This window comes from Anser anser, assembly GCF_964211835.1.
Source record: "Anser anser genome assembly, chromosome: 27".
In the NCBI taxonomy this organism is placed as follows: Eukaryota; Metazoa; Chordata; class Aves; order Anseriformes; family Anatidae; genus Anser; species Anser anser.
Window position 1 is genome coordinate 1,286,587 of NC_139748.1, and position 27,031 is coordinate 1,313,617.

The 27,031-nt window shown below is 42.6% G+C and overlaps 1 protein-coding gene across 3 annotated transcripts; it reads right to left on the reverse strand.

Moving 5' to 3' along the window:
- On the reverse strand, nt 1-27,031 carry HIPK1 (homeodomain interacting protein kinase 1). 3 transcript variants are annotated; one of them, XM_083812925.1, is made up of 16 exons: nt 26,880-27,031; nt 25,101-26,178; nt 18,837-18,960; nt 17,107-17,226; nt 15,077-15,163; nt 14,030-14,214; nt 13,633-13,795; nt 13,082-13,304; nt 12,082-12,203; nt 10,420-10,554; nt 7,737-7,876; nt 7,368-7,550; nt 6,626-6,841; nt 6,122-6,360; nt 5,599-5,735; nt 1-4,619 (listed from the first exon to the last, which is right to left on the reverse strand). In XM_083812925.1, the coding sequence occupies exons 2-16, from the start codon at nt 26,174-26,176 to the stop codon at nt 4,134-4,136; spliced, it is 3,636 nt and encodes a 1,211-aa protein (XP_083669051.1). In that variant the 5' UTR covers nt 26,177-26,178; nt 26,880-27,031; the 3' UTR covers nt 1-4,133. The 3 variants fall into 3 exon arrangements, with proteins under 3 accessions (XP_083669051.1, XP_083669050.1, XP_083669052.1); XM_083812924.1 differs by having other exon boundaries at nt 7,737-7,879; nt 26,880-27,030; XM_083812926.1 differs by lacking the exon at nt 10,420-10,554 and having other exon boundaries at nt 7,737-7,879.

Here is a 27,031-nt window from a genome sequence, read left to right on the forward strand (position 1 = left end):
TAGAGTACAGAAAATTAACCCTTTTTATTGATGCATTGCAATTGTTCTACATTTTTACCATATTATGTAGAAAATACTTAAAATACAAGCTACTTTGTAAAACCAAAGACAAACATTGAATCCAAAGATAAACTATGTTTTCACAATGGACCCTTTTCCCATATAGTTAGTATTAAATTTTTAAATATCTATTTCTTCTGTTAAAATGATTTTTACATACCCCCTAAGTACATCAGCAATACAAACATAGATCAGTAATTCAGAAACTACCTGTATCTAGCGGCCTGTAAAAAGGAAGAGCACAACCATAAAAGAAAGTTAAATTTTACACAGTAACTAGCATATCAAATACATTTAATAAAGTAGGAATTCCATTGCAATATCAAGGATTCAAGCAGAAATACTAACATTACATATAATGTACTGCTACATGTAGTGAGATAGATATATTTCAAGCTGAATCTGAAATCACACATTATATAAAGTTTAGCAACAAACAACCATGTGGACATGCGGCACCATTCAGAAGTTTAAATAAAATAAAAAGAAAGCAGGGCTGTGCCAATCCTGTCATTTAGAAGCAATTTAGTTTCGTGTACTAAAAGAAATTGCTGAGTCAGAGGATAATTACTGCATCCCATCAACTAGGTGCTAAGCAGGAAAGCTTCAGACATTGCAGTGGCTATCACAGCTGTGAATACAGGTCAGGAACAACTCTGATTTAACGACAGTTCATGGATCACATGAATGAATCTAGATGGGACTGTGGTTACCAAATATTCAAAAGGTGAATCCCAAACTATTTCAGAAAAATAGTAATTAAGGAGTACTCCAACTTCCACCCAGAGAGAGCGTATTTCTTTACAAAATGCGTAGCAGCACTGAAAATGAGGACAGTCGATTATTTAAACTAATTTGAAAGCTGTATATGCATGGGAAGAAGGGATACATCTCCTTAGAGCCAACTACAATATACTTACATTGGGCAACACTGAGATCTGCCACACTTGTGAAGCCAGTGCGCCAAGGTGAAAACCTGGTCCTGCTGGGGTGGCCTTTTTTTGTTTGGCTGGTTTATGCTGTGTTTCACAGAGGAATTTCAGGGATATCAACAACGTGTTGTAAATAGAGAATGACTCAAATTTCCCCATGTTGTTTCCATCTTGTCCTCTTTGTTCCAATACTTTTGGAAACTTGGACAGTGCAGGAGATGACACCGTGCTTTGTGAATACATTTGACTGAGTTTAATGATCATTTTAAACTGCATTTTTTGGTGGGAAGTGGGGGCAGAGGAGCAGGAAGGTTCTTCAAATTTTTAGCACATTTTGCTAGTGGTCTTTTTTCCTGTTACAAGTGCATACAAAACACTTTACTAGTTGTGAAACAGGCCATGAAGTTTTCCTGAAACACAGGAATTGGAACTTGTTTTGCCTTTTGATGGAAAGGCACAACTCTGTAACCCAAGAGGTATCTCACGGTAAGTACTGAAAACAAGCAATGTAATATGGAAAAAAAGAAAGTGCTTACAGCAACAAAGAGCATTGTTTACACCAATGATGTAAAATAGCAAGATCAGTTGGTTATCCTCACTTTTACAGAAGTGCTCTGACTAGAAATACACTGAACAACAATGTCACTAATGCTACTGTCCAGTTCAGAAGTCCTTGATCCCTCTATTGAAGGGGATACCAAACCTTTAACAGTTCATCAATTTCAGGTCAGTCCAGACTTTCTTCTATCAGTAAAAATACAGAATTTCAGAAATTAATTTTGCCCTTTTCACATACTGCTCAGAGAACTGGCCTGTTTTCCACTGGGACGGAACATGAACTGGGATTCAAGGTTACCAAAACCTCTTATTGCTGCAGTAATACTACCGCTCAAGCGAGTTTATCATCCATTTGGACAAGATACTTAAGTCTATATACTGAAGATGAGAAATAATTCCTAGTACAAGGGACCCAAGAAAACAAAGTGTAGTTTAAAAACTCCACTGATTATGAAAACTGAGTATTTCCTCTGCACACTAACTAGGCATACAGCTGACAAACCTTCCCAACAATTCCACATTAGCAGTAGCTTTACAAAACTTTAATGGTATTATGTGCTTTACAGCAGGCTCTCTTTGGTATAAATATTCTGTCACCAAGCTAGCAATATTTTACAAGAAATGTCTGCTATTAACGTGGGGGAAGGTAACGCCATACTAACCTAATAAAAAGTGATTGCACATATTTAATCACTTCTGCAATATTAGACTAAACATTCCAATGCATTCCCAGCACTACCCTATTCGAAATGCACTGACAGACATCTAACAGTACATGTGCCATTTCAAGGAAAAGCTTTAAGGGAACATTGCTTCACTCCAAACAAAAATGTAGCTTTTTATGATAGCATTAAAACCGAGAACAATGCACCTATGCAACATACTGCTGTTCTTGCTGTGATAAGCTTAGTGAATTGCTTCAATTCGACGGGGGCTTGCTGGTCCCTCATAAGGCAAGCTCACTGTAAACTCTATTCACACTACATCATCATTTAAGGCACTACAATAAGGGGACACACCAAACAACTCTTCATCACACATACCTGTGCAAAACAAATCAGAAGGTATCCTTTTCTCTCATGAAGCTCTACTCCTCTCTCAGTGCTACAGTGATGAGCTCTAACCATTGCATTATATCACATACATTCCAACATGAATCAATTCATTTTGGTTTAAATACAAAGGATACATCAACTCCATCCCCAGGAACGTTTAAGAATTAGACAAACACTAAGTACAGAGTTCAAGTATAATCACTACACATTTTGATTACAAAGACAGAACGTTTGGGGTTAGCAGGAAGTTTTGCTCGTTATATTTTTCTAATCAATATGTACATATTTCATTTTATGTAAAATATTAAAACACCACCAATACAAAACTTCTAAAATAGTTTTAAATTCAGTAATAAACTTTAAAATCTGGATTTTTTTTCTTTTTTTCTTTTTTCTCTTTTTTTTTTTCTCAATTCCTACATGCATGTACTGTATACAAGTCTTATTAAGAGCGCTTTAAAGTAGCTGTTGACATATCCGGGAGGATACGCTCACAGGAGTATAAAAAGCTGTACACATCAATACAGTGATGTTTCATTGTATTTTAAATTATTCAACTCCCTCCTAAATGAATCATGTGAAGAAAAATATTAAGAAAAACAGAACAAAAAAGTCCTGTGCTTCTGTGAAGGAATCCAGCTCCGTTTTAGGGCCAGCATCTAATATGCTGCAGAAACCAAATTTTAGAGCAATGTGGCACTATTCATTCTCAACTGAAGACTACAGCATCCTGGCAAAGATCTTGAGCTCCGTTACACAGTGAGATCTTGAATAAAGTTCAAAAAAAACTTAAGAGTTCTTCAATGAATGCAACAAAAATTTGACTATGCTGTGGAAATGCAGAATTTTCAAGAAAACAAAACAGATTTCAGGGTTTATGTTGATTCCTGAATATATAATGTTGCTAGTACAAGGCAGCTGTCTCTACCAGTCCTTAAAAAATTTAAAAAAAAAACAGAGAAGTAAACACAAAACTTTGACAGTAACATATATGGAGATGTAATGGCTTTTACAGAGCCAGCAATTTGTTAGAGACAAATTAAAATAGAAAACAAAAATTAAAACACTAAACTTGATTTTAAAACTGTCATAGCAACACAACGAGATAAATGTGCATTACATTTTTAGTGGCAATATGGATTTGTGCAAGCTGCTGAAAAAATAATCTGCTAGTCTTTTTGTTTAAATTATACAAGTTAAAAAAAATCATCACATCTGTCTTCCAAGACACTGATTTTCCTTCCCCTTCTCATTAGCATAACAGAACAATTTTAAATAAATGTGACCATGAACTTTTTAAAAGCATCTATAAAAAGTAAGTAAAACTTTAAAAACTTAATTAGTGACCCTCGTACTGGTAACAAAGCATGCTGCTCAGTTAGTGACTGAACTCACCAGAGACATTTTTGAACAACATACCAGCAGAGAAGGGAGAAACAAAAGCCAGGCAGTCATTACCAGGTAAAGGTTCACCTGAAATCCTTCTCCAATCTCTCAGGCCTATTGCAGGACAGTGTTCTACTAGGAACTACAAGTATGAGTACTGGTTGATCTTTGTAGGGCTCAGCGGATATCCAGTGTAAATAGCAGATCCTCTGGAAGCACCAATATAGGACTGGGGAGCAAACTGGTGTTGGTACTGGGCAGGTGGAACATTTGCAGAAGTCAGCAGACTTGGACCAACACTCACAGGGACCTGGTGGACAAGTGTGCTAGGGTGGGCAGCGTATTGGGTGTGCCGTGAAGAGCCCTGAGGGGAGAACAGATGGGCGATGGAGGTGGTGGAGCCCAGTGGTGCAGCAGTGGTTGGAGCGTAAGTGTACATATGAGGCTGGCTGGACAGGTGTGCATTTGCAGTTGCTGCTGCCAGGTGGGGATGCACAGGGCTGCTGTGCTGAAACGTGTAGGGAGCCTGAGAAATAGTTGATGTGAGGGGTGCCACATAAGCTTGTTGCCTACGTGGGCCTGCATTTCCACTTCTCTCCTGTGAAGCCAGCACTGTTGTTTGCTGGTTCTGCAGGGAAAAAAAGTAAACAAAGTTAGCGGGTATCCTCAGGGAACAAGAAAGGGTTCAGCCAGAGCCTCCCAATCAACACCTGGGTTCTAGCTGCAGGACTGACTCCTGTCAGAAACTCCATTCCCACCTGTGATACCCTTTTGATAATTTGACAAGGGTTACTGCAGTTCCACTAAAACCAAGGTTACTTTTCTTCCACAATGAGACCAAACTGCCACACCTGGGGTACCACGGTACTTGGCTGTACAAATGCAGGCAGGCTCTAGGACTGACCCAGCCTGTTAACTCTTCCTCAAGGTGCCGTTCTGCACCTCAGTGAGAGAGGCAGCAGGACTGCCCCATTTTACAACAACAAAGCCTGTCTTGTCCCCATGCCAGAAATGGGCTGGAGATGTATCGCTTCCTCTCTTCCAAAAGGCTACAGCAGCTTGACTCAAACATCAAAAGTAGTAACACAAATTGAAGTAAAACCAGGCTCTGGTTTCAAGGGAAGTCAAGTGCTCATTGTTAGTTTGAGAGACAAGGTTCAAGCTTAAACTCCTGGTCAGGGCTCTGTGAGATCTAGAAAAAGGTAAAGAACAGAAGAATCCCCTCTTCTCATACTGTTTAGTACTTTAAACACTACTCAAATTCAGCAGCTGGATCTTGGTGTCCCTCTCCCACCTGAGCAGAAAGATTCACTCACTGACAGACAGACATGACTGGGAGTATAAACAAAGAATACAGGCACAACTGTGTTTCCTTCTCCTGTGCTCTGGTACAGCAGCAAATTCTTTGGCCCAAGAAACTTCACCTATACTTCCCACAAAGTTTACCCTACCCTGCACAGCTACAGAACAGAATCATCTTCAAAGAATTAATGAGGTAGCAACTGTGAATCCTCTTGCAGAGGAGTCACTCTGCCATATTGTATAGTGTTTCTAAAGCAACTGACTGCATCATGTTCAAAGGCCAGCAAAAGTCACACGGTGATTACCTGGCTGAGATTGAGAGGCTGCACACCATTTGTTACCACACGATGTGATCGATACCCAGTAGGTGTTATACAGCATCCTGATGACTGCCCGCTCACAGAGGCCACTGGCTTGGTCTTACTGGTGCCGCTCAGGATGCCTGAAAGATTTCAACAGCTTAATCCCTTCTTCCCCCTCACACTCCACACACAGTGATAACCAGCTTAGGTAACTGAAGAACACATAGGACCTACTTCCGTAACAGAGCCATCTCTTCAATTTTAATTTAAAATTTGATGGTACAAGAAATCATTGGGAACTTTTACAGATCTTTCTATGTGTAGCCAAATATAGAAGAAAGGTAAACATATCAAACTAAAAACAGACTGAAGCTTGCATTCTCAAAACATCTGCTATGAAACTTCAAGCTGCTGAAGACCTAATGCAGACAATTCAAAATTGTGAGGACAAAGCTGCCAGGGATGAGACAGCGTCTGAGTCTTGTCAAAAACTACTGAGCACAGCAACCTATGAGCACATACCTACCTGAAGACTGGGTAGCTACAATGCAGTCATTGAGCTGTGTTTTCAATGGTGGTACAATGATAGTACGGGAGTTGGAGCTGTCAGATGCTCCTCTGCTTGGCAGCTCCAGGGCACCGCCTGTACTCCTGAGAGAAGAAAGTGGGTCTGTGGCATAGGGGCTGTTCAAGGAGGAGTCGGAATCAGGGGAGTCATTAACAGTAACGTAGCTGATGACATTGGATCTCTGCTTCATGCCCAAACTGCAGGGGGGGAAAAAAACAACAAGAAACATTCTAGTTTTTCCCACAAGACATCTCCCTCGCAGATCTCATACCCTCCTCCTAGTCAAGTGTGATTCTGGTTAATTTAAGAGACAAACAATACAGTGGACATGATGCAGCTTTTTCAGTCAGTGCAGTGGCTTTTAGGCTAGACATGGCTTTGTGTGTAGCATTCCCCACTCTCCCCAATACTTGGGCTCATTTGATTTCGCCTGAGTATTGGACTGCCAAACAAACTTCCTACCTGGCAGGTTTGTATTTGCTGTCTTCTTCCTCATCAGTGTCACTACGAATGGTGATGACGCTGACAGGTGGGCTTGGAGTGTCTGGGATCACAATGGGCTGGTGCTGCTCCTGCACTGGGACGAGCACGTTGGAGGAGGAGGAGGTGGAACGCAGAGGACTGCTCCCAATGAGCGAGTAAACTTGAGTGGGCACAGTCTCTAGAGTCGTGCTGGGCCTAAAGGAAAACCAAAGCAGTATTCATCTGTGTCAGCAGGCCAGGACATTAAAACAGCTAGGCTTCGGCAGGCTGGAGCACATGTACAAAAAGAAACGTCTTGAAATACCCAGAGAACCTCAGTGCATACAGTCATATAGCAAAATGCCACGGAACGTGTCCCAGAAGGGACAAATGCATTTAGTAATGCTCTGAGCAGGACCGATCCGGCTGAGCACTGTCAGAAACCTGCCACCTCTTGTCAGTTGTATTGTCATGACACCGACACATCCTGAATGCATAAAAGCCCCCTTTGACCAGTACAGTAAAGCACTTGGTCAACCATCATCCTTACAATTGGAAGTAAGATCACTTAAATCAGTGTCTATAGTACAAAGGCCTTATCTAAGACATATTTAAAAGCAATTGTAGCACAAACATTACATAGACAATAACTCTGTAATCATAAGAACAGTTTTTCCACACCATAAAAGCGACCTCCACAACACACCCACAGTATCTCTAGGGGTAGGAGATGAAGCCTTACTTGGCTGCACTTGGCGCTGGCTGCTTGTTCTTCTTTGCTGGAACATTGCTGTTTTGCTGCTGCCTAACAACGTGAGCAACCCCAACATTCAGAGGCTGTGCTGTAGCTAACGTCACATGGTTGGTCAGTAGTGATGGCTGTTGCATGAGAGTGCTATACTGATTTCCATGCGAATGCGCATTCCTGAGGCAAAAAAAAAAAAAAAGACCCAAATCCCATGGCAGCACCGCAGGCACTGCAGTGTAGGCACAGCTGCACTGAGCTCCTGCATGAAATTGAAGGGGAGGGTGAAATTCTGTGCAGTGCAGTTAGTACCGCAATGGCACGTATTTTCATTGGGCATAGAATTGGACCCTGTGTAATCCCTACCTCCAGTCAGCTAATTGCTGGCCGCCACCAATCGTCTCTGGAATCACAGCTGCTGGCTGAACAGAGTTGTGCAAAGCAACCCCTGGGAGCTGCTGCCAAGTGGAAGGAAGCAGTATCTGCTGGGTTCCCCCAGGCCAGGCCTGCTGCAAAACAACAAACAGATACACAGGTTTACTATATCTCAGTTCCTACAGACAGAGAGAGACTTGTTCCAAGCAATAAATGCACTCATGTAGATTGTTAACTTGCAGAGATAAAGGCACATCATTGCACTTTCTCCAAAGGTCTCAGAACAGCAAGACAACACGAAAAACAGAGAAACAAGCTTCTCCTGACACCTTGCTAACCTTTTGTATCCCAGATGTCACCTGGGAAAAAGTCGTACTGCAGAATGCAGACAGATATGCTGCTGCTGGATGCAGCGAAAGTGTTCAGGACTGTTTTGCATATAAGCTTATGCATCCTGCTCTGCTGGAGAATTCCAAAATGTGAAGCCAATTTGGTCCTTTCTGTTTTTCTGGATTACAGGTCTCACACTGAGATAGCTGTGATAACGTTATTATCATGCAAATGTACCCCACCTCAACTAGAGTAGTATAGAAAAACCACAGCGAGGGAAACATTTACTTACATGGGAGATACATGAAGATATTTTCAATTTGTTAGAATTATTAACATTCCTGTTCAAACTGACAAAAGACAGATTTTTTTGGAAAAAAACACTAAATTCTGCAGTACAATATTCCCATGATTTTGAAAATACATGCCTCTTTATTGCAGATTGAACTGCAAAAATATAAAAACCCACTGTTTTAAACAAAATATTTCTGCAAGTAACAGATCCACGTATTACAAATACTGGTTCCAAACAAGAAGCCTTCAAAGCAGAGAACTGCTAAAACCTCTGCCAACATAAGCGGAATAATAATAACAATAATATTGAAAAAATAAAGAGAAACGTGTTAAAAGTCACACCATGCGTCTTTCCAAAAGCCAACACCTGCACAAGACAAAGCAGAGAGTTTAATACAGCAAGATATTTAAATTCCCAACGAGAGGCAGAAATCGGGCCTTCCAAGCGACGAACTGTTTTGACAGAGGAAGGACAAAAATATGCAAAGCTTAGCAAATGGCTAATGCAAACTCAGGGGAAGCAGCAGGGGAGAAGTGTCGGAAGCACTAAAGGTGAGCAAATTCACGCCAAAGGCTCCCAGAATCCAAACAGAAATAGTAAGTTCTCCAGAGAAACTCAGAATCCAGGCTCATAGTTTGGAGACAACTGGCTCTGATCTCCCACTGCTGTACAGGGGAGCTGAATGTCAAGTCCGCTGTACATGCACAGGAGAACAGATCTAATTTGCCTGTTGAATCAAAAGTCCAAGTACACTTTTGAAAACAACACTAATGTCTCACTTGTGTCCCAAGCTCTGCTACAGTCACCCCTTGCCGTTTTCAGAGCCTAGATTGCAGCCTTTCAGCAATCAAAACTCAAGAGGAGGAAAGGAGATACATCCCTGGAGCTATCTTAGCTCAGAGCTGTGACCCAGGAGAAGCCCACTCTCCTGCCTTCCCATCCTCAGAAACAGGGAGCAGTTAACTTGGTTCAGAAGAACTCAAATGAGTGGATTTTAATTTCAGTACAGGTATGGCTCGAGCAAATTCCACTTCAGGAGAGGTCTCCATCTTGGAAGAAAATGACACTCAAACTACCACTAAAGCCACAAGAAACAACATGGTTCACAGAAGAAATGGAATGTGCTTTGAAAGACACGTGAAGATACCAGCACTTAAGTGTACTGCAATGTTTTCATAAGCTTCACTGATCTGATTCTGGAGTTTTACGATGACTTCTCTGCAGCACTTGCAAAGTTGTTCTGATGCAGGTGCCAAATTAATACAAAGAGGACAATTTTGAAAACATGTACTTTCTAAAGGTGTATTTACTTCCTTCCCCCATCATTTTTTTCCAATTGTTCCAAATACCCTACAAGCTAGCTTATTGGCATTTTAAATACTAACGCTCACCTTTAATTTCAAACAAGAAATACATATGAACTGAAAGTATCTGTGAAGAACAGTATCTTTTTCTGGATGAAGCAAGCTACCTGTGATTGGCTACAAATAACAAAAGGCCAGAAACCTGTCAGTGTTGAACAAAGGTTAAGAGAAATCAACTGCTAAAGCAATACACTAGAGAATTTGCTATCATTAGAGGTTTTAGCCTGTGCTTAATGACCTGAAACATTTCTACATGAAAAGCAGCTTTTCAAGTGTTGAAAACAAAAGTAGGTAGCTAACTTGCCAAGTAGTTCAAATTCTGGCCATCCAGGTACCTGTAGCAGAGTCAAGCTAAAGGCTGATTCCTTTGTATTCAAAAATCAAAAGGCAAAGATAGGATAGTAAGCAAAGAACGAGAATAATTATAACTCTTCTACAGCCTAGCTTAGAAGAGCTTTATACTACTAGGCTAGTAAAGAGTAATAGTCAATGGATCTGGATTCTTTACAGAGCCACACTAAACATCAGAGTCAGACAGTGCTTCAGCAATGTTGGGGAGGAAAACAACAAGACATTAAGATGTAGCGAGAACACAGCCACAAGATGGCACATGCTTCCATGCCCTCTGCAAGTCTAAGTTAAAACAAAAACTCAGTTAGTGAACACAATCAAGGGAGGCAATTACCAGTACTGCAGCCGTCTGTTCTACTAGCGCTGGCCGGCCGGCTGCGCAGTTCAGAGTAAAGGGAACCGCATACTGCGGCGTGATGGTGGCTACTTGAGGATGAAGAGTTGCTACCATTAGTGGTGTACAGCTTCCCTGAAATGTAGATCAGGCAGTAAGTGAAACAAACGTACTGAGGCAGGATAAGTGGGTTCAGCAATAGGGCCAGAAAAGGTTTCACCTCACTGGCATTTTATGGTGTTTGAGTAGATTCCAGAGTTGTAATGGATGCAGTGAAACCAACACTCTGACCCTCTAGGCATGTTCCACTATGCAATTATATGTCCCTGAGGGGAACACAGGGAATGGGGAATTTGGGAACAGGATCTCTCTGATGACATAACTGAGAAGTAAATATGAGATAGTGTTCAGCTACTGTTATATTTTACCAGGTCCCAGAGAGCAAATTACACTGTCTGTTAAATACACTACACTAAGCCATAACAAACTGCACCCCTAGAAGGGCACAGTATTTAATATCGTACCTCCAAATTCACATACAGTACACCTGGAAAAACTAAGGCATTTATTGAAAGGCACCAGAGGTCTTTTTGTACCATTAAAGAACAGTTATTTGTAATGAAACTACCAAGAAACTACCAATATTAGTCTCTCAAACATCTAATTAAAACTCTATTCATAGTCTACAATTTGCACTCTCAAGAAAAATAGGGTTTGGATTCAGGTGGGCTTCCTTCAAGCGTATTCTGCTTTCTGGATACTGTTACCTGTATAATTCTGCCAAACAAAACAGAAATCACAGAATGCCAAACAAAATTATTTGGACTGAACAATCTAAAATTAACTCCTCTGCAAGTAGGTCAGTAGTACAATATACTTCCTGGATAGTAAAATTAATAAAGTATGTGTTAATGTCAGCAAAAACTTAAACTATGCAAATAAATAGAACTGTGGTCAAATTAAAGGCAATTACAATTATTCAGTGAATAATACTTGGGAATGACTGGGCACTCGGTATATATTAGATTTTTTTTTTAATAAAAATATTTAGTTTGCAACACATTACTAATGTTTTAAACATCTTTTTAGAGTGAAAACATCTTTTTAGAATGACCTGTGAATTTTGATACTGCATGCCATTTAAACTGCAAACAGAAATAGGTATGTCATTGCTACAGTTCGATTCACACTAACAATGCAACCAATTGAGAAGAATTCAGAAATAATTTCATTGATTTAAATATGAAATTATAACATGCGTTATCTTTGCTACCACCTCTGTTTTCTGGGATCTCAATTCTCAAATGGATTTCATCTAAAATTTGCTGCCTTATTTTTGAAGTGTAGGCAAAAGTGTACACCGCTACCTGTAAGGCGGTGCACACCTGTGTAAAAAGTGTTTTTAACAGATGGAAAGCACACATTTACTCCTGTTATTAAATCAATCCCCTAAAACCAGGGAAGCACATGATATAAAATAGTTTAGACTTAAAATAGGGGGAAAACAAAACAAACAAGAAAACACTGTCTTAGAAGTGATCTCCACTTAACCTTTCAGTGCTCTGAGAACCCTCAGCACTCGCCCCAAACACCAGGTGAGTCAAGTTCTCCTGGATGGTGGTAGGAATTGCAGTTATCTCTGGACTTTATTTAGTTATTTACCTGGGTGAGAACTCCAGACTGGATCTGCAATGGCTGTGCTGCAGGTGCTTGCGGTACAATTGGGACAGCATTCTCCATCCTCACTGGGAACCCAGAATGTTTTGTAGTCGCCTGAAGTCCAGCTATGGGGCAGAATAAATCACAGCTAAGCTAAGCTGTTTTAATTATTATTATTCCCAAATCAAATTCCCACCAGGTAAGAGAAGACACAGTCAGATGATGAAAAAGAAAAGCTGTTCCCTTTAACGAAAGCTTACTAATAAAACACAAGCTGAAGTAAATGTGTCTGCAGCCCCAACACAGGGCAATCATGGACAACCAGCCCTCAAATGCTCAGCTCTGTTCAAGTCTGCAGTCTTGTTTTCAGAAACAAACAATCCAGATGCGCAAGATAACAGACATCTAATTCTGTGTTGCTTTAGACTAAGTTCAAAATTCAAGCCTTACACTAGCAGTTCCCATTTCATAAATAATACTCCGTATTAGCACAATCCAGGTATAAACATGAATGGAGAATTTTCAGGATTAACAGAGCTATGCTTGTGCTAACTTTACTTATTTGCAATCTGTGACAGTTTATTTCTTATTAGCACACTACACAACTGCATCAATGGTTGTGAACTGACTTGAAGACCAGATATCTACTCTTGACATGAAAAACAGCAAGACATTTTCTTATTTTCAGATAGGCCTGACTCCTCTGTCCGCTGCTTTTTGAGGAATGCTGTTGTGTTCAGTTTGGGGGGAAAAACTGGTTGAACAACCAGAGGAAGACTGCAACCTGGGCAGGCAAGATACTGTCACCTGTTCAAGCATGACCTGGAAGAGAACCAAATTGTCTACACACGTCTGACCTGATTCTGCATTTATATCTGATGCAAGAGCCTTGAGCGACAAGCACGGAGTGGTATTGTGTACTTTCTCAATATAGTGTTAATCACAACTTCTCATTTTCATCTAACTGAAACAACAGTACCATACAAAGGGTTTTTCAACTTACTTTGGAAAGCAGGGGGACAAACAATGAATGTTTGCTGGAATGGGTCAGTCTGTGTGCAGATCTGGGTGGTTCCAGGTTGCAAGGAAACACTTTGTTGTGCCACTCCTGCAACTGGTGCTGCGGATGATGGATACAGAGCAGACTGATAGTTTAGCAAGGAGACATCCGAGTTTGCCAGGGAAAGAGTAGCAGCAGCAGTAGAATTGGAAGCCAATACACTGGCCTAGAAAACAAAAATATTACAGATTTATTACTCCTCCTTGTTATAAAAACAAACAGGAACTGTCAAGACTATACTGTGAAACAAGCACTAGGAAAAGGTTTTAGGTAAAAAGCGTAAAACAACATAAGAAAAAAAAACATGAATTGCACCAACTTTACATATGTTGCTGAATTGACAGGCCAATATGATTAGGTGAAGAAGAGAATGACTTGGCTTGAGTTTTGGAAAATTACACTTCAAGACAAGACTACAAATTAAACACAGTATTTTGCAGAAAAGGCTACTTCTTTTCTTCAGTTAATATAAAACAGCTAAAAGATGCTGTTACCTGATTGTGTACTGTATTGAGCTGGTTGTTAAAGCTCATTGTCAGATTTGTGCTTGTATTAGGAGCAACATGAGTCGTGAATGGGCTCTTAATCTGATTCACTGTATCATACATATTAACTCTTCGTTTGCAGATCTCCATATTCTGAAAGCAGGATTTCACACTGAAACAGAAGACAGAAGGTAAATATGAGATACATAAAAATATTATCTACAATATACCTGAGACATGACATTTCTAACTATGTCCTAAAACATGAAAAGGAAGCTTATGAACATGCCTTTGCTGTTTTCAGATCAGCCAGGAACTGCAGAAAACAGCATCAAAGTAGAAGTGTGCTATTCTGTGTTTCTACTAAGTCTTCTTGAAACAAAACAAGAAATCTAAGGAAGCTTACTGATTACTGTGGGGAAAATCTAGTAGATGTGTCATTGTAACAAATGGATGGTTCAAAGTCTTCAGCGGAGTAATTCTCTTATCTGCATCAATAGTCAACATTTTCTTCAACAAATCAATATACTCCCTTCGGTCAGCCTTCTCTGCCAACATGTCGGTCCCTTCTAAGTCTGTAGACATATTCACCTTGAAAACAAAATTGCAGTAGTTCAAGCAAATATCACATTCACTGCTGCTTAACAATTCAGTAACTTCATATCAAGCAGAAATAGTTATTAAACATTTCTGTCTCTTAGCCAACTTAATTTTAGGTACTACAGCACTATCATGTAACTTTTCCCTTGCCCCTTCTAAAAGCAGAAGTCAAACTTACACACGGAATTCTCAGCTCAATAAGAAGCTGGTCTGCTCAACAGACAGCAACCAGGTTTCATTCTCCACCGCCTGGCAATATGCCCTCTTTCTATTTTGCAGGGCTGTAAGAGGCTAGCAAATCAGAATGACAAGATCCTACATTCTCTGCACAAATGTCAAGCCATGATAATAGCTACGAAAGCAAGAGAAAATCGATACCGATATGTTTAAAATGCAAGGCCTCGTTATTAAAAACACTCAGATATTCCTCCTTTTCACCTCTGAAAGCATAATTAAAAAACTGAACAGTCTGTAGTTCCTGTCAGCATGCTGAGATCTCCAAAGCTCAGTAAGAGGCTTAATCCTATAAACACATCTGCTGGTGCTTAGCTTTCCTACTACTTGACTGCAGCTAGACTACTTCTAGTGATGCAGGCTAAGCACACTTGTTACATCCACCAGATAAAAGCCTAAGAAAGAACAGGAAATCTCTAACAGCTTCATAATTAATATCGTTGTAGTCTTCAATACAGTGATTTCTGATGCAAATTGGCTCCATGGCAAACCTACATTATTTTTTTCAACAGCACATGGAAGACAACTGCTCCTGCCCAGGAGCCTCCTTTTTAGAGACCCCAATAATCTTAAGTGCTTAAAATGACAGTTATCTGTGTGTTACAGTATTTCTACACACCTGCGCCATATCATCCAAACAGTTGAATATATATTTCCGTGCTTCTTTTGATTTTATCCCTGTCTCCAACTCGTGTTCTTCTGGGGTCTATAAAATAAAGCATTTGTTAATATAAACTGAGATTTGAGAAATTGAGATATAAGAAAGAAAAAGCAACAAGAAAAGAGTCAAGCCAGGTAATCTTTTGCCTGCTTTAATATAAATTATATGTCAGTGTGCCAAACCAAAGAAGCCATGGGTTCTCATCTGTCAAACTAGATCACTCGTTAACCACTGTCAAAGCTGAATTAACAATTGGATCAGTTCACTTCAACGCTTCCTTAGGTAGCACTAATGTGAAGATTTCTGGTTTAGGAAGAGAAAAAAAAGGCTATAAATATTTTCAAGTCCCCCATTTGCAAAGAAGAAAGGCAAAACTCCCTTCCTTTGGAAGCCCAGCTTTAAAGCTAAATCAAGTGTACATCTGATTCTTTCCTGTCCTCTGCCAGTACACAAACATTTCTGTTACTAAAACCCACCACCATGAAGTACTCCCTACTCTTCTCAGTATTGTCAGGAGATGACAACAAGATGACATACTTCACCAAGACTGAGCAGACCATAATAGGTAATAACCATTATCTCAGTTACTTTAACACCCACTCTTTGCTGGTGCTATCATTCACAGCTGCTATTGTTAGATGAGTACTAGGAGGTCTGCACAATTTCTGGAATGAAATACACAAATCATCTATAGATTGGATTTGAAATTCCATTCAAATATACTCAGAATGTTTTCACAGCACACTAGATGTGAATTTATATCAAGTCCTCACCCATCTAGTCGATCAAGGGAAACCAGCTGATGTGATCTTTTTGGATTTCAGTTAAGCTTTTGACACAGTTTCCCATAGGATCCTACTGGACAAAATGTCCAGCATACAGCTAAACAAAAACATCATACGATGGGTGAGCAATTGGCTGACGGGCAGGGCTCAAAGGGTTGCGGTAAATGGGGCCACATCTGGCTGGCGGACGGTCACTAGTGGGGTCCCCCAAGGCTCCATTTTAGGGCTCTTCAATGTTTTTATAAATGATTTGGATGTAGGACTAGAAGGTGTTTTAAGTAAATTTGCTGATGACACCAAACTTGGAGGAGTTGTTGACTGTTGAGGGTGGGAAGGCCTTACAGAGAGATCTGGACAGATTGGAGAGCTGGGCGAACACCAACTGCATGAAGTTTAACAAGAGCAAGTGCCGGGTCCTGCACCTGGGACGGGGCAACCCTGGCTATACGTACAGACTGGGCGACGAGACGCTGGAGAGCAGCCCCGCAGAGAGGGATCTGGGGGTTGTGATTAACAGCAAGTTGAATATGAGCCAGCACTGTGGCCTGGCAGCCAGGAGGGCCAACCGTATCCTGGGGTGCGTTAAGCACGGCACTGCTAGTCGGTCAAGGGAAGTGATTGTCCCGCTCTGCTCTGCGCTGGTGCGGCCTCACCTCAAGCACTGTGTGCAGTTCTGGGCACCACAGCACAAAAAGGACGTGAAACTGTTGGAGAGTGTCCGGAGGAGGACTACAAGGATGGCGAAGGGCCTAGAGGGGAAGACGTATGAGGAGCGGCTGAGGTCACTTGGCCTGTTCAGCCTGGAAAAGAGGAGGATGAGGGGAGACCTCATCGCGGTCTACAGCTTCCTTACGAGGGGGAGTGGAGGGGCAGATGCCAATCTAGTCTCTTTAGTGACCAGTGATAGGACCCGCAGGAATGGTGGCAAGCTGTGACGGGGGGGGGGGTTCAGGCTGGATATCAGGAAGAGATTCTTCACTGAGAGCGCTGTCACCCACTGGAACAGGCTCCCCAGGGATGCAGTCACGGCACCAAGCCTGTCAGAGTTTGGACTGTGCTCTCAGTCATATGGTCTGAATTTTTGGATAGACTTGTGTGGTGCCAGGAGTTAGACTCGATGATCCTTATGGGTCCCTTCCAACTCCGGACATTCTATGATTCCTCAATGAACAAAACAGAATCAGTAATCAAAAAGAGACAAACCTTTAGCCTCCACAGTGGGTATCCCAAATTTGGATCTCTGTTAAAAAACCTGCTTGTTTTCGTTCCCGCACTGAGCAGATACTCCGCTGGAAGGCCTTGAGTTTGTGAAATATAACGTATCTAGGAAAGAAAATAAAAAGAATGAGGACTCTCAGTATAATGAGCTAATAGCTAATGGAGTAATTATCAGCCAGGTGTGTTCACAGGTAATAAGAAATAACCTGTAAATAAAGGATGCCCAGATAACTGAAATTTCCTTTGTCATGGCCGTCTCCCAGAAGGAGTCTATTTAAAAGCTTAAGGAAAAAAAGTAATAATAGAAACTATCTGATTTACAGATGTTAAGGTAACTAGGCCTTGTTCAGATTTTCATATATAGTTCCCTTAACATGTTTCATTTCTTATTGGCAAAACTCCTCCTATTCCACTGTGCCAAAGCAACTGAATATCGCCGGGCACTAAAATCACCATTGTAGCTTGGGATCCTTATGAATCTATTGATTCAGTTTTCACTTATGCCACTGTGGATCCTAAAGAACCTGCAGGTGAGTATCTTTTTTATCTACACTTTAGCTCAGCTAAGCAATCTGCTGGCTTTATGAGACCTAACTACTGCTTTATAGCCAAAGGATGTTTAAACAGTAATTGTAAATCCCATCTCAAACCCCATGAACTCATTCCTGGAAGCCCTCTTGAAAGTTCTGCCTGAGCTTCATTTGCTGCTCCAGAAATCTCAGAAAATATGAAAAACGTCAACCTTACCTTTCAAAGGCAATTTGGATATCAAAATCTACTACATGAAGTCACACCTCATGCTGCCTCACAAAGGACTGCAAAATCCTGTCTATTAAGCAATGGAAAAAGCACCTCCTCCCCACCCACCTACATGACTAGATAAGGTTCTCAGAATTACACAAAACTCACTGTGTAAGGAAACCACCATGGTGTACCTCAGTTATTTTCTAACTCACTCTGCTCATTAAGGTACCACCATGCTTCCTTTGGAAATTTACAGTGCCAGGAAGATATAACAAAAACTTAACTAAGTTTGAAAACTTACTTTTGTGTTTTGTCACATCAGGAAAACTATACCAAGCATTGTCAAAAGACACCACCATAAAAACCACAGTGGAAAAATTAGCATCAAAAAGACTGTCATATAGACATTTTGTCCTTTTATAGGCAACTGACTAGCCCAGGTAATAATGCTAAGTATCCACGGAAAGAAATGATTAGTTCAAGATGCCTTTACAGTCACTTGCCCCTGTATTTCAGAGACAGCTTGGGGCCCACACTTTGCATTAAAAATGAGGGCTGCTGTAGGTACTAACAGGACAGGAATGATAGGCTTGCTTTGTTTCCACATGGAAAAACTGCCCTCATGGTGAAATTATAGAGGGTGTTTCAAGTCAGAACACACTCGTCACTTCTGTTTTGACAGGAATGTATTTCAACAGCTTTGGGGTTTGGAAGCCAGGGGGTTAACTGTAAATTGACTCTATATTGGATGACTACATTCAACTCAAGTTAAAACACACAGAACTGTGCTCTACTGTGCAATGACAAACCAACAATGAGAATACCACAGACAGAAAATGAACTCAAGATGACAGACAACAGCTCATTTATGTTAGATGAAATCTGAAGCAGGATACAGTGGGTTCAGAGGGTCTGGACACAGATCATTGTGGTTTCATTTGAACATCCTCACAGCTATCGTGCACTCTTACCTGATCATACTCTGATGCTCCTGGATACAGAGGCCAGCCTAGAAACAGCTCAGCTATCACACAGCCCAGTGACCACATGTCAATAGCTTCACAGAACGGTAAACCCAGTATGATTTCAGGAGCTCTGTTGAAAACAAAAGGATAAAAACAAAGAAAAAAAGTAGTAAAAATTTTGGTTCAGAAAACATACAGTTCTTTCCTAAAAATTACTTTGGGTAATGTTTCTCCTTCCCTCATCCACCTCCAAGTAAATCCATGTGAAACTAAGGGATGCACCTTAAAGTAGAAGATATTTCCTCAAGCGTCCTAGCAGATGCCAATCTTTTTATCACTTAGCAGCATGGTTGATTTTGCTTTATTGCCATGATGCCCTCCAACTCATGGTTGGGAACAGTGTAAAAGTCCTAGCTGGCCTTTATGCAAATGCGATATGAAGTTACTCCTTCAATAACTGGTTTGATAACACATGACAGTACGTATGGTGAGAGGCATCCCTGAGACAGCACGCAGCCTACCCTAACAGAACTTGGAAGAACAGTTCTGGCAGACGGTGCTTAGACTTTTCTCTGAAGAAGGCCTCATTACCCCAGGGAACCAGCTGCAGAAGGCTGCCTGCTTGCACGTGGAAAAGAATGGCATCTGCAGAGCCAGAGAAAGCAGCTCTTCAGAGAGACGCTTGGTTTCTATTATCTGGTTTTCAGGCAGGGTTTCTTTGGAGAGTTTCAAGTTGGACAAATGGACAGCGGACAAAGAGAACAGAGCTAGAGATTCTGACTGCTCTGCAAGGTTGTGTTACAGGTTTCTGTGCACTGAACCACACCTAATGCAAAATTTACCTGTCTGGCCTAGCCTTCAACAGAAGGTGATGGAAAAAAACTCACACTCCAGGAAGGATCCACTTCCTGGATCTCCTAATTCTCAGTTTGGAATTGCAGGGAGGTTTGTCTGGAACTGACTCAGAACACAAAATGTTGTAGTACAACTCTGCACCTACACACTGTTCTGAAACAAACTGATGCTGTTCTGTCAGGCTAAATTCTGGTCATACATTTGCATATAGCACAAAACCCAAGTGCTGCAATAACCATGTGAGTCGGTATGGGAATTTACTCTGGAAAGTACAGGAAATATTAAAACCTTGCTCTTCTTCATGCATAACTAACACAACATCAAAAGAAGACAGAAAAGTCCTAGGCTACAGGCCACATACTTTTCTGGATATGACTTAAGTAGCATACTCTAAGGCTAGCATGCAATTTCTTGTATTAGACTGTATGTTATGTTCTGTTGTTAAAAAAAAAAAAAAAGGTACTGAGGTTCTGAAACCCGTTCTGATCTTCCTACAGAATTCTGAAACAGGGTTCGCGTAACACACAGGTGTCAAGAGATCTAATACCTTCCTCAACTGTTCAACTTGGATGTACCTCCCAACTGTTTGTCACAGCAAGAAGTGACTCTCCAATTCATCACCCTTTGGGTTATAGTAACAGAGATACAGCTTCTGGTTTAGGTGACTGTACACAATTACCATTAGCCAGTCTCCAAAATAAATGTACTCAGCTGCCCAAGCGCAGTGCCTCTGAGAAAGCGTAAGATCTATCGAAAATGATAGATAGTTGAACCAACTATTTGCTGCAGTGAGGTCACACCTACACACTGTTGTTCAGCTTTAAAGCAAAGAAGTTCTTATGTCTGAGCCCCTCAAGAACAGAGCCATGATAATCTTTTATTCTGATTACTACAGGTTAATTTAGCCAAGACTTTCTGACATTCACTCCATTCCCTGTTATGGTATCTTCCACTCACCTGCTCTAGTTGACTGTAATCTGTTTCCACCTTCTTGCTCATCTACCCCTGGCACTAGGTGACTTCGGAATGGTTTTGCATATGTGAAAATATAACATGATTACGCTAATACGATCAATATCTGATATTTCGATTCTGAATCTCCAGCTAAAGTTTTATATTGTAAAAGAACTATGCCAGAACAGATCCAACTCTCTGTAGGCGAACAGGTGCTAACAAGAGGAATCCATCTCTGTAGTACTTTCGCCTTCACAAGCAGAGCAAGTACAATGCAGTCATACACGCAGGGTTTTCAGAACTCCATCAGTCTACTAGCCATCATTATCAAGAGCCTGTATTCTCGATTCTCCTACTTACACAGGAATTTCAAGTTCAGATGGGACTCAAACCATCCAAGTTTGGAAGTTTGGTCAAGGAAGGCTGCATGCATAAGTTTCCTTGGTTTGGACTGCCCAGCAATGTGCAACGTAAGTGGCTTGTGGAACATGCAGAACATGCTAATCCTTCACAAGCCCATGAAAAAATCCCACCCATTCCCATGGCAAGAGAGATTAATGGCAATAAAGGCTGAATGTGATGGTTTGTCCGTCTTTAACAACATGTTGGAGTAGACTTGCGTATTTGGAAACCTCAATACTAAAATCATAGTAAATTAAATTCTATGCATTTTGTTTCCTGGAACTTAAATGAACTTCTCACAGGCCACTTGATTTCATTCTGATTCCAGGACAGAGCTGGTAAATAAGAGTCTCTATCATCTCCTTTAACACTGCTATAATTAGCGGCCTTATGAGATGTGAGTTGAAACAAGACAACAGGCATAAGTCACTTTCATGGCTGGGCTGTCAAAGATTAAAGTGATCTTTACCGTCTTAAACTCTTTGAAATACGAAATCAAACATTCTTTCTTTGCATATGTGCTTGCAAAGGTCTGCTCTGACTTCCAAGGTTAGCAAATAAGCTCGGGCACTCTTGGAGAAGAGAGGATTCACAGCAGTAGCAGAAAAATCTAAGACTTAGTTAAGCATTTCAAAACACGCCATGTTTACGCAGAGGTCGTCAGCCCCCTCCCTGTTCAGAACGGTAGTAACGTGAAGATTATACAACCGCAGCCAGCAACGCAGTGAATAACATGATCACAGCTCAAAAGCTGCATCAGCAAGCAGAGAAAGTTAAAGTTGGCAGCACTCACTGCTGCTTCCCAGGCCAACATGACTGGGACAGAAATAGGGAACGCAGCCCAAAGCAGAAGCAAGGAACAGATAGTACTCCATTCTGCGAGCTCCCTCAGCGCTCAGGGGCCTGAACTGAAGATAGGACTTGAAGCTCAGGGACTGAACAACGTCAGGTACTCCTGAACTGACCCCCGGGAAACATCAGGAGGTAGGGATGTCAGCAAGACTCACATGATGGCTGTGCTTGCGTATACTGAGTAAAGCTCTCTGAACGGCAGGAAGGTAAGTCTTACAGGGATTTTTCATTTCTGCAAACTGTCCACTTCCCTCTATTGTTTATCCTCCACGGAGAGAACAAAAGCATCCATACCCTTCTGCACCTGATGCAGGGAGTGTATACTCTGGTTTTCAGGCCAGGAACTGTTGCTGATAGACCTCAGGCCATAGAAACCAGTCACTGCATAGAAGAGTGACTGCCAGAGTCAGTCTACTCTGAGCCCACGCCAGGCTTCAGAGCCAAGGAATTCTTCACAGGCACTTCTCACACTAAGTCAACCATGTCACGGCAGCAAAACTGCCCTTCTTGACTGGGGTACACTGCAGAAGCACCAGTAATGCTTGTGGAAAGGAGGAACCTGCCTCAGCCTTAACACTCTTGCCTGACAAACCCAATACTACATCCCAGCTGGAAGCACAGGCCAGCTGCACCATCAACACCAAAGAAAGTTGTTGACTGCCAGAAGTACAACCAAAACCTGGAGGGAGCAGGGGTGTTGGACAAAATGACCTCCAGAAGTACCTTCCAACCCGAACCGTTGCGTGATTCCAGGAGCCCTCCTCTGGCCTCCCCTCCCCTGGCGGGCAGCAGCCCAGGGAAGCGAAGCAGCCGCTAAGGGACGGCTGTGGCTTCCAGTGCTGCCTCTGCGCAGCCCAAAGCTTCTCAGACACTTTTTTTTTTTTTTAAAGACATGTAAAGTAGAGGTGTTAAGAATTAAACGAAGGCAGGCACACGCGCTTCAAAATAAGGCTTCAATATGAAGAATTCAAACAGTTCAGCCAAAACTCTCCACATGAATAAGTGGATCGAAGACAGTATAGCAAAGCATTCCCCCATTTCATGAGAGTATCATCCAAGCCCATGCAGAGGAGCAGCACATTTAGCTATTATTGAACAAGCTGCATCTTAAAGCAATGGCCCCTAAATATACAAAGAGGTTGCATTTTTTCCTATGGACCTATTCAAAGCTCAAAGTCTCATTCAAACTAAGACTGTTTAGCGTTCAGCAGCACTGAGTATAATTAATTAAGAAATGCTTCTTTCCTTCAGGGTACATACATATCAGAAAATTAATCTTTATAGTATCTGACCTTGTCTCTCTACAGGACACAGAGGTTACCTAAGCCCAGCAACAGGTATTAAAAGCAAAAAAGCAAACACAGAACACGTAAAGTTTATCTTTAATGTCTGACAGAGAACCAAATGAAAAAGTGGCCTATATCAATTTACTATATACAGTATTAAAAAAAAAAAAATCAACTTTGAACTCAACACTAACATGAATATGGTTAAAGCAACCCAGACAGATCTCCCACAATAACCTGGTTTCCACACCATCTCCGTAAGCTCCCAGAATATGGATTTTAGTAACCACCACCATTAAACGAATTATGTAACGCTAAATATTAGATTTCCACATCACAGCATTCTTAACTTCAGTCGAGCAGACACCCTTAAAAGCCATCTAATCTTAGGGTACTTGCCTGTCGGTCACCCCTTGGCAGGGAGGCGGAAGTGGCTTTGAGCTCAGTTCAGCACACAGAGATGAAGCAGGCAGCTTCCTTCCTGGCAGCCCCTTCAAGATACTTATCACCCCTCGCTACTTGTGCCTCAGCCAATCTGTTTTTCACGTGTGATATTACAAACTGGAAAGCACTATATGCCTCCCCAAACTGCTTTGCCCACATCTGTTGCAAGTCAGACAGAGCAGACCCTTGATCAGTGGTAATCTCTTTCAATGCAACAACAACTAAATTAATAATGCATTTTAGACTGCAAGCACGTTAACAGAGTCATAGTGCATAAAAGAAAATTGCAGTTACAAAAAATAAACAGTTTACAATTGAAAAAATGGGGGCCAACCAGCTGAGTGAGGATCATTAGGAATGGACTAAAAAAAGGGTGTATCACATGAAAGGAACAGCACAGAAAGCTGGTACTCAGTGCAAGTAAAAAACAAAACAAATGGGGCAAGGATACAGGGAGTACAAGGAACAAACAGAACAAGCTCACAACAAGCCAGGGCTTTAAACTGAAACTAGGGAAAGACATCAAACAGTGCAGAGACAGGATGGGGTGGAGTGTTCTGAATGCTGTCCTGTCCCAGCTGGAAGGACTAGATACTAGTTAACTTGTGTGTCAAGTGAACTTGCCATACGCTGAAAGCAACCACTAACACACGCAGCAGACTTTTACATGTCCCTCTGATGCCAGAAGTTCTCTCTGCAGCCATAAGTCTACAGATACTTTATACTAAAAAACATCCTAAAAAACAAGCTTTAGGAATAATTGAAAGAAAAAAGCACACGTTGCTCTAGCTAATCAATTTCTGAGTTTTAACAAGTTTGCCCACAGAATAGGAATTTTTATATATTTTTTAATTCTTAGATAGCAGTAAGGCAAAAGTCATTTCCACTTTTCACTAAGGGAAACAGAGATCTAGCTCATCCCCATTTTAAAAGAACTACAAGTCTCATGAAAGCGTGACTTATCGAGGGCTAATCCAGGAAGTTGTGCTCATGAAGTGAGTTCAGATGAAGGTGGGACCAGAACAAAAAGAAATCGGCACCCCTTTGACTTCTGTCTCTTCTAAATGACTGTGCTCACTGTGCTAAATTTAAGACCATGGCAAACAATCCAAAATAAACTACTCCTAGCATACTGCTTCCCCAGTTTGCTGCTTCATGCATCATCACTAACTAGTGACAGGGTAAATCAACTTAGTGCACTAATCTGGGGTCAGAGGTAGGTACCGGACTGTATATTATGTCGCATTTGCAAAGCAGAAGTTCTACTTATTTACATGCAAGTGGCCGAAGAGATCTCCAGGAAACAAGCAGAATGGTGAATAGGCTGATCATTTCCTTCCCCCACCCCCCAACTGGAACTGGACCTAATGGCAGAAGAGTTAAGCGTGTGTAGAAGCGAACCCTTAGCACACTTATCAGGATCAGCTTCCCTCTGCTAGCGCAGCATTCTGAAAGCAGGCATTGTGTCAGGACTTACCTGTAATAGCGTGACTGCAGGTAAGTGGAGCACACTGCTTTAGAAACGTGACTGGCTGAACCAAAGTCTATCACCTTCACTCTGTAGGGCTGGCGAGCAGGATCCACCAACATGATGTTTTCTGGTTTCAAGTCAGCATGTATCAGACCCAGGCTCTTTAACTTCATCAAGGCAGTAGCCACTTGCTGCAGAATTGGCCGGATGTATTTCAGGGGCAACGGGCTGAACTTATTTTGCTTTAAGAAATCATATAAGTTCTGTTCTAGCATCTCAAATACAAGGCATGTATGATTCTTGTGTTGAAAGCACTCATAGGAGCGAACAAAATTATACTCATCAGCATTCTCACTACTCAGACGAGAGAGGATGCTCACCTCTATCTGGCCCTGCCTAGCATATGAAGGATGGTTCTTCAGGATTTTGATGGCTACAATCTCCTTCGTGCTACGCTTCCAGCATTTCGCCACTTGCCCAAACGTTCCACGGCCCAGGAATTCCAAGACCTCATAGCTGTTTGTCATAGAGCACAGGATCTCATGCTGGACCAGCTGATAATCCCCTTCTCCACTGGAACTGCTGCTCTTTGTGGTTACCGTGGTGGTTGTGGCCGCAGCACCCACCGCAGGTCTGTTTTGCAGCATGAGAGGTGGATGTTCCTCAATTATCTGCACACTACCGTTGCTGTCTACCTCTTCACTTTTCCTTTTTAATCCACATTTTTGGTATGGTTCCAGTAAAGAAAGGTTGCTCCTATGCGTTAGGGTTTGGCTGTTCTGGAAGGATGCTGTTGCACTGCTGCCTGTGCTGTCGGCTGCTGTAACCACAATGTGCTCAACTGAAGGAGCAGGGAGAAGGAGGTTCTGATCGTAAGGAGGGACGCTGAAATTGGCTACCTGATGAGATGAGCTAGCTTGCCCTTGAGCTGCCGGGAGGTTTTTGCTGTGGGTATAATACTTGTCACTACTGCTCTGTCCTGAAACATCCCAGACAGTGGGCTCCACTTTCAGTTTCTTGGCACTGCAGAAGGCACTCGAGGATACTGACGGAGGGGAAAACACCTGCAGCTGTGAGGCCATACCTGAGAAGGGAGAAGCGAACGCATTAGGACTACTTAGTGGCAGCAGGCTGCAAAGGAACAAGAAACAAAATGGCCAAGTATTCTTCTAAGCACCACACCGTGTCTAACACCAAGCAAAGCAATGCTGTGAACAGCTGATTCTGAGCGCATCCAAGGAGCAACGCTCTCCAACAGACCCACTGTGTTTTACCTCCCCGCCTACAATCGGAAGAACGCAGAGCTCCTCACCCAGCTTTCTAAAGGCTAAGGAAAACCCGGCGCGAGACGGGAAAGCAGCCCTGAAAAGCAGAAGACGACGCGAAAGCAGGAAGATGCTGAGAAAACTAAGGCCGGGGTCGCTTGTTTGCCGCTCCCCCCGGGCCCGGTTCCCACCTCCGCTGGGGCAGCGGCGAGAGGAAGCCCCAAGGGGCGCGCGAGCTCCTCGCCGGCCGCCACCGCAGGCCTGGGCGGCCCGGGGGCAGCGCCCGACGCCCTCCGAGACGCCGCGGCCCGGAGGCGGCGGCCGGGGCCGCTCGCGGCCCGCTCCGCCCGGCCGGGACACGGGGGCGAGGCCCCCCCCGCCCCCCGCAGCGCCGCCCCGCAGCGTCCCGCTCCCAGCGGGGCCGGGCCTCCGCCGCGCGGCCGCTGAGGCAGCCCCAGCCCCAGCCCGAGCCCCCGCCGGGCCTCCCCGCGGGTGGGCCCCGGCCGCGGCCCGCACTCACCGCCGGTGGGGGGTTCTCAGCCGCGGGCCGGACCTGCCTGGGGGACACACGGGGGTGCGGGGCCCCGCAGCGGGCGCATCATAGCCCCGCCGCGGCCGCCGGCCCGGCCCGCTCGGCCCGCGCACGCCGGGGGGAGCCCCCAGGCCGCTCCG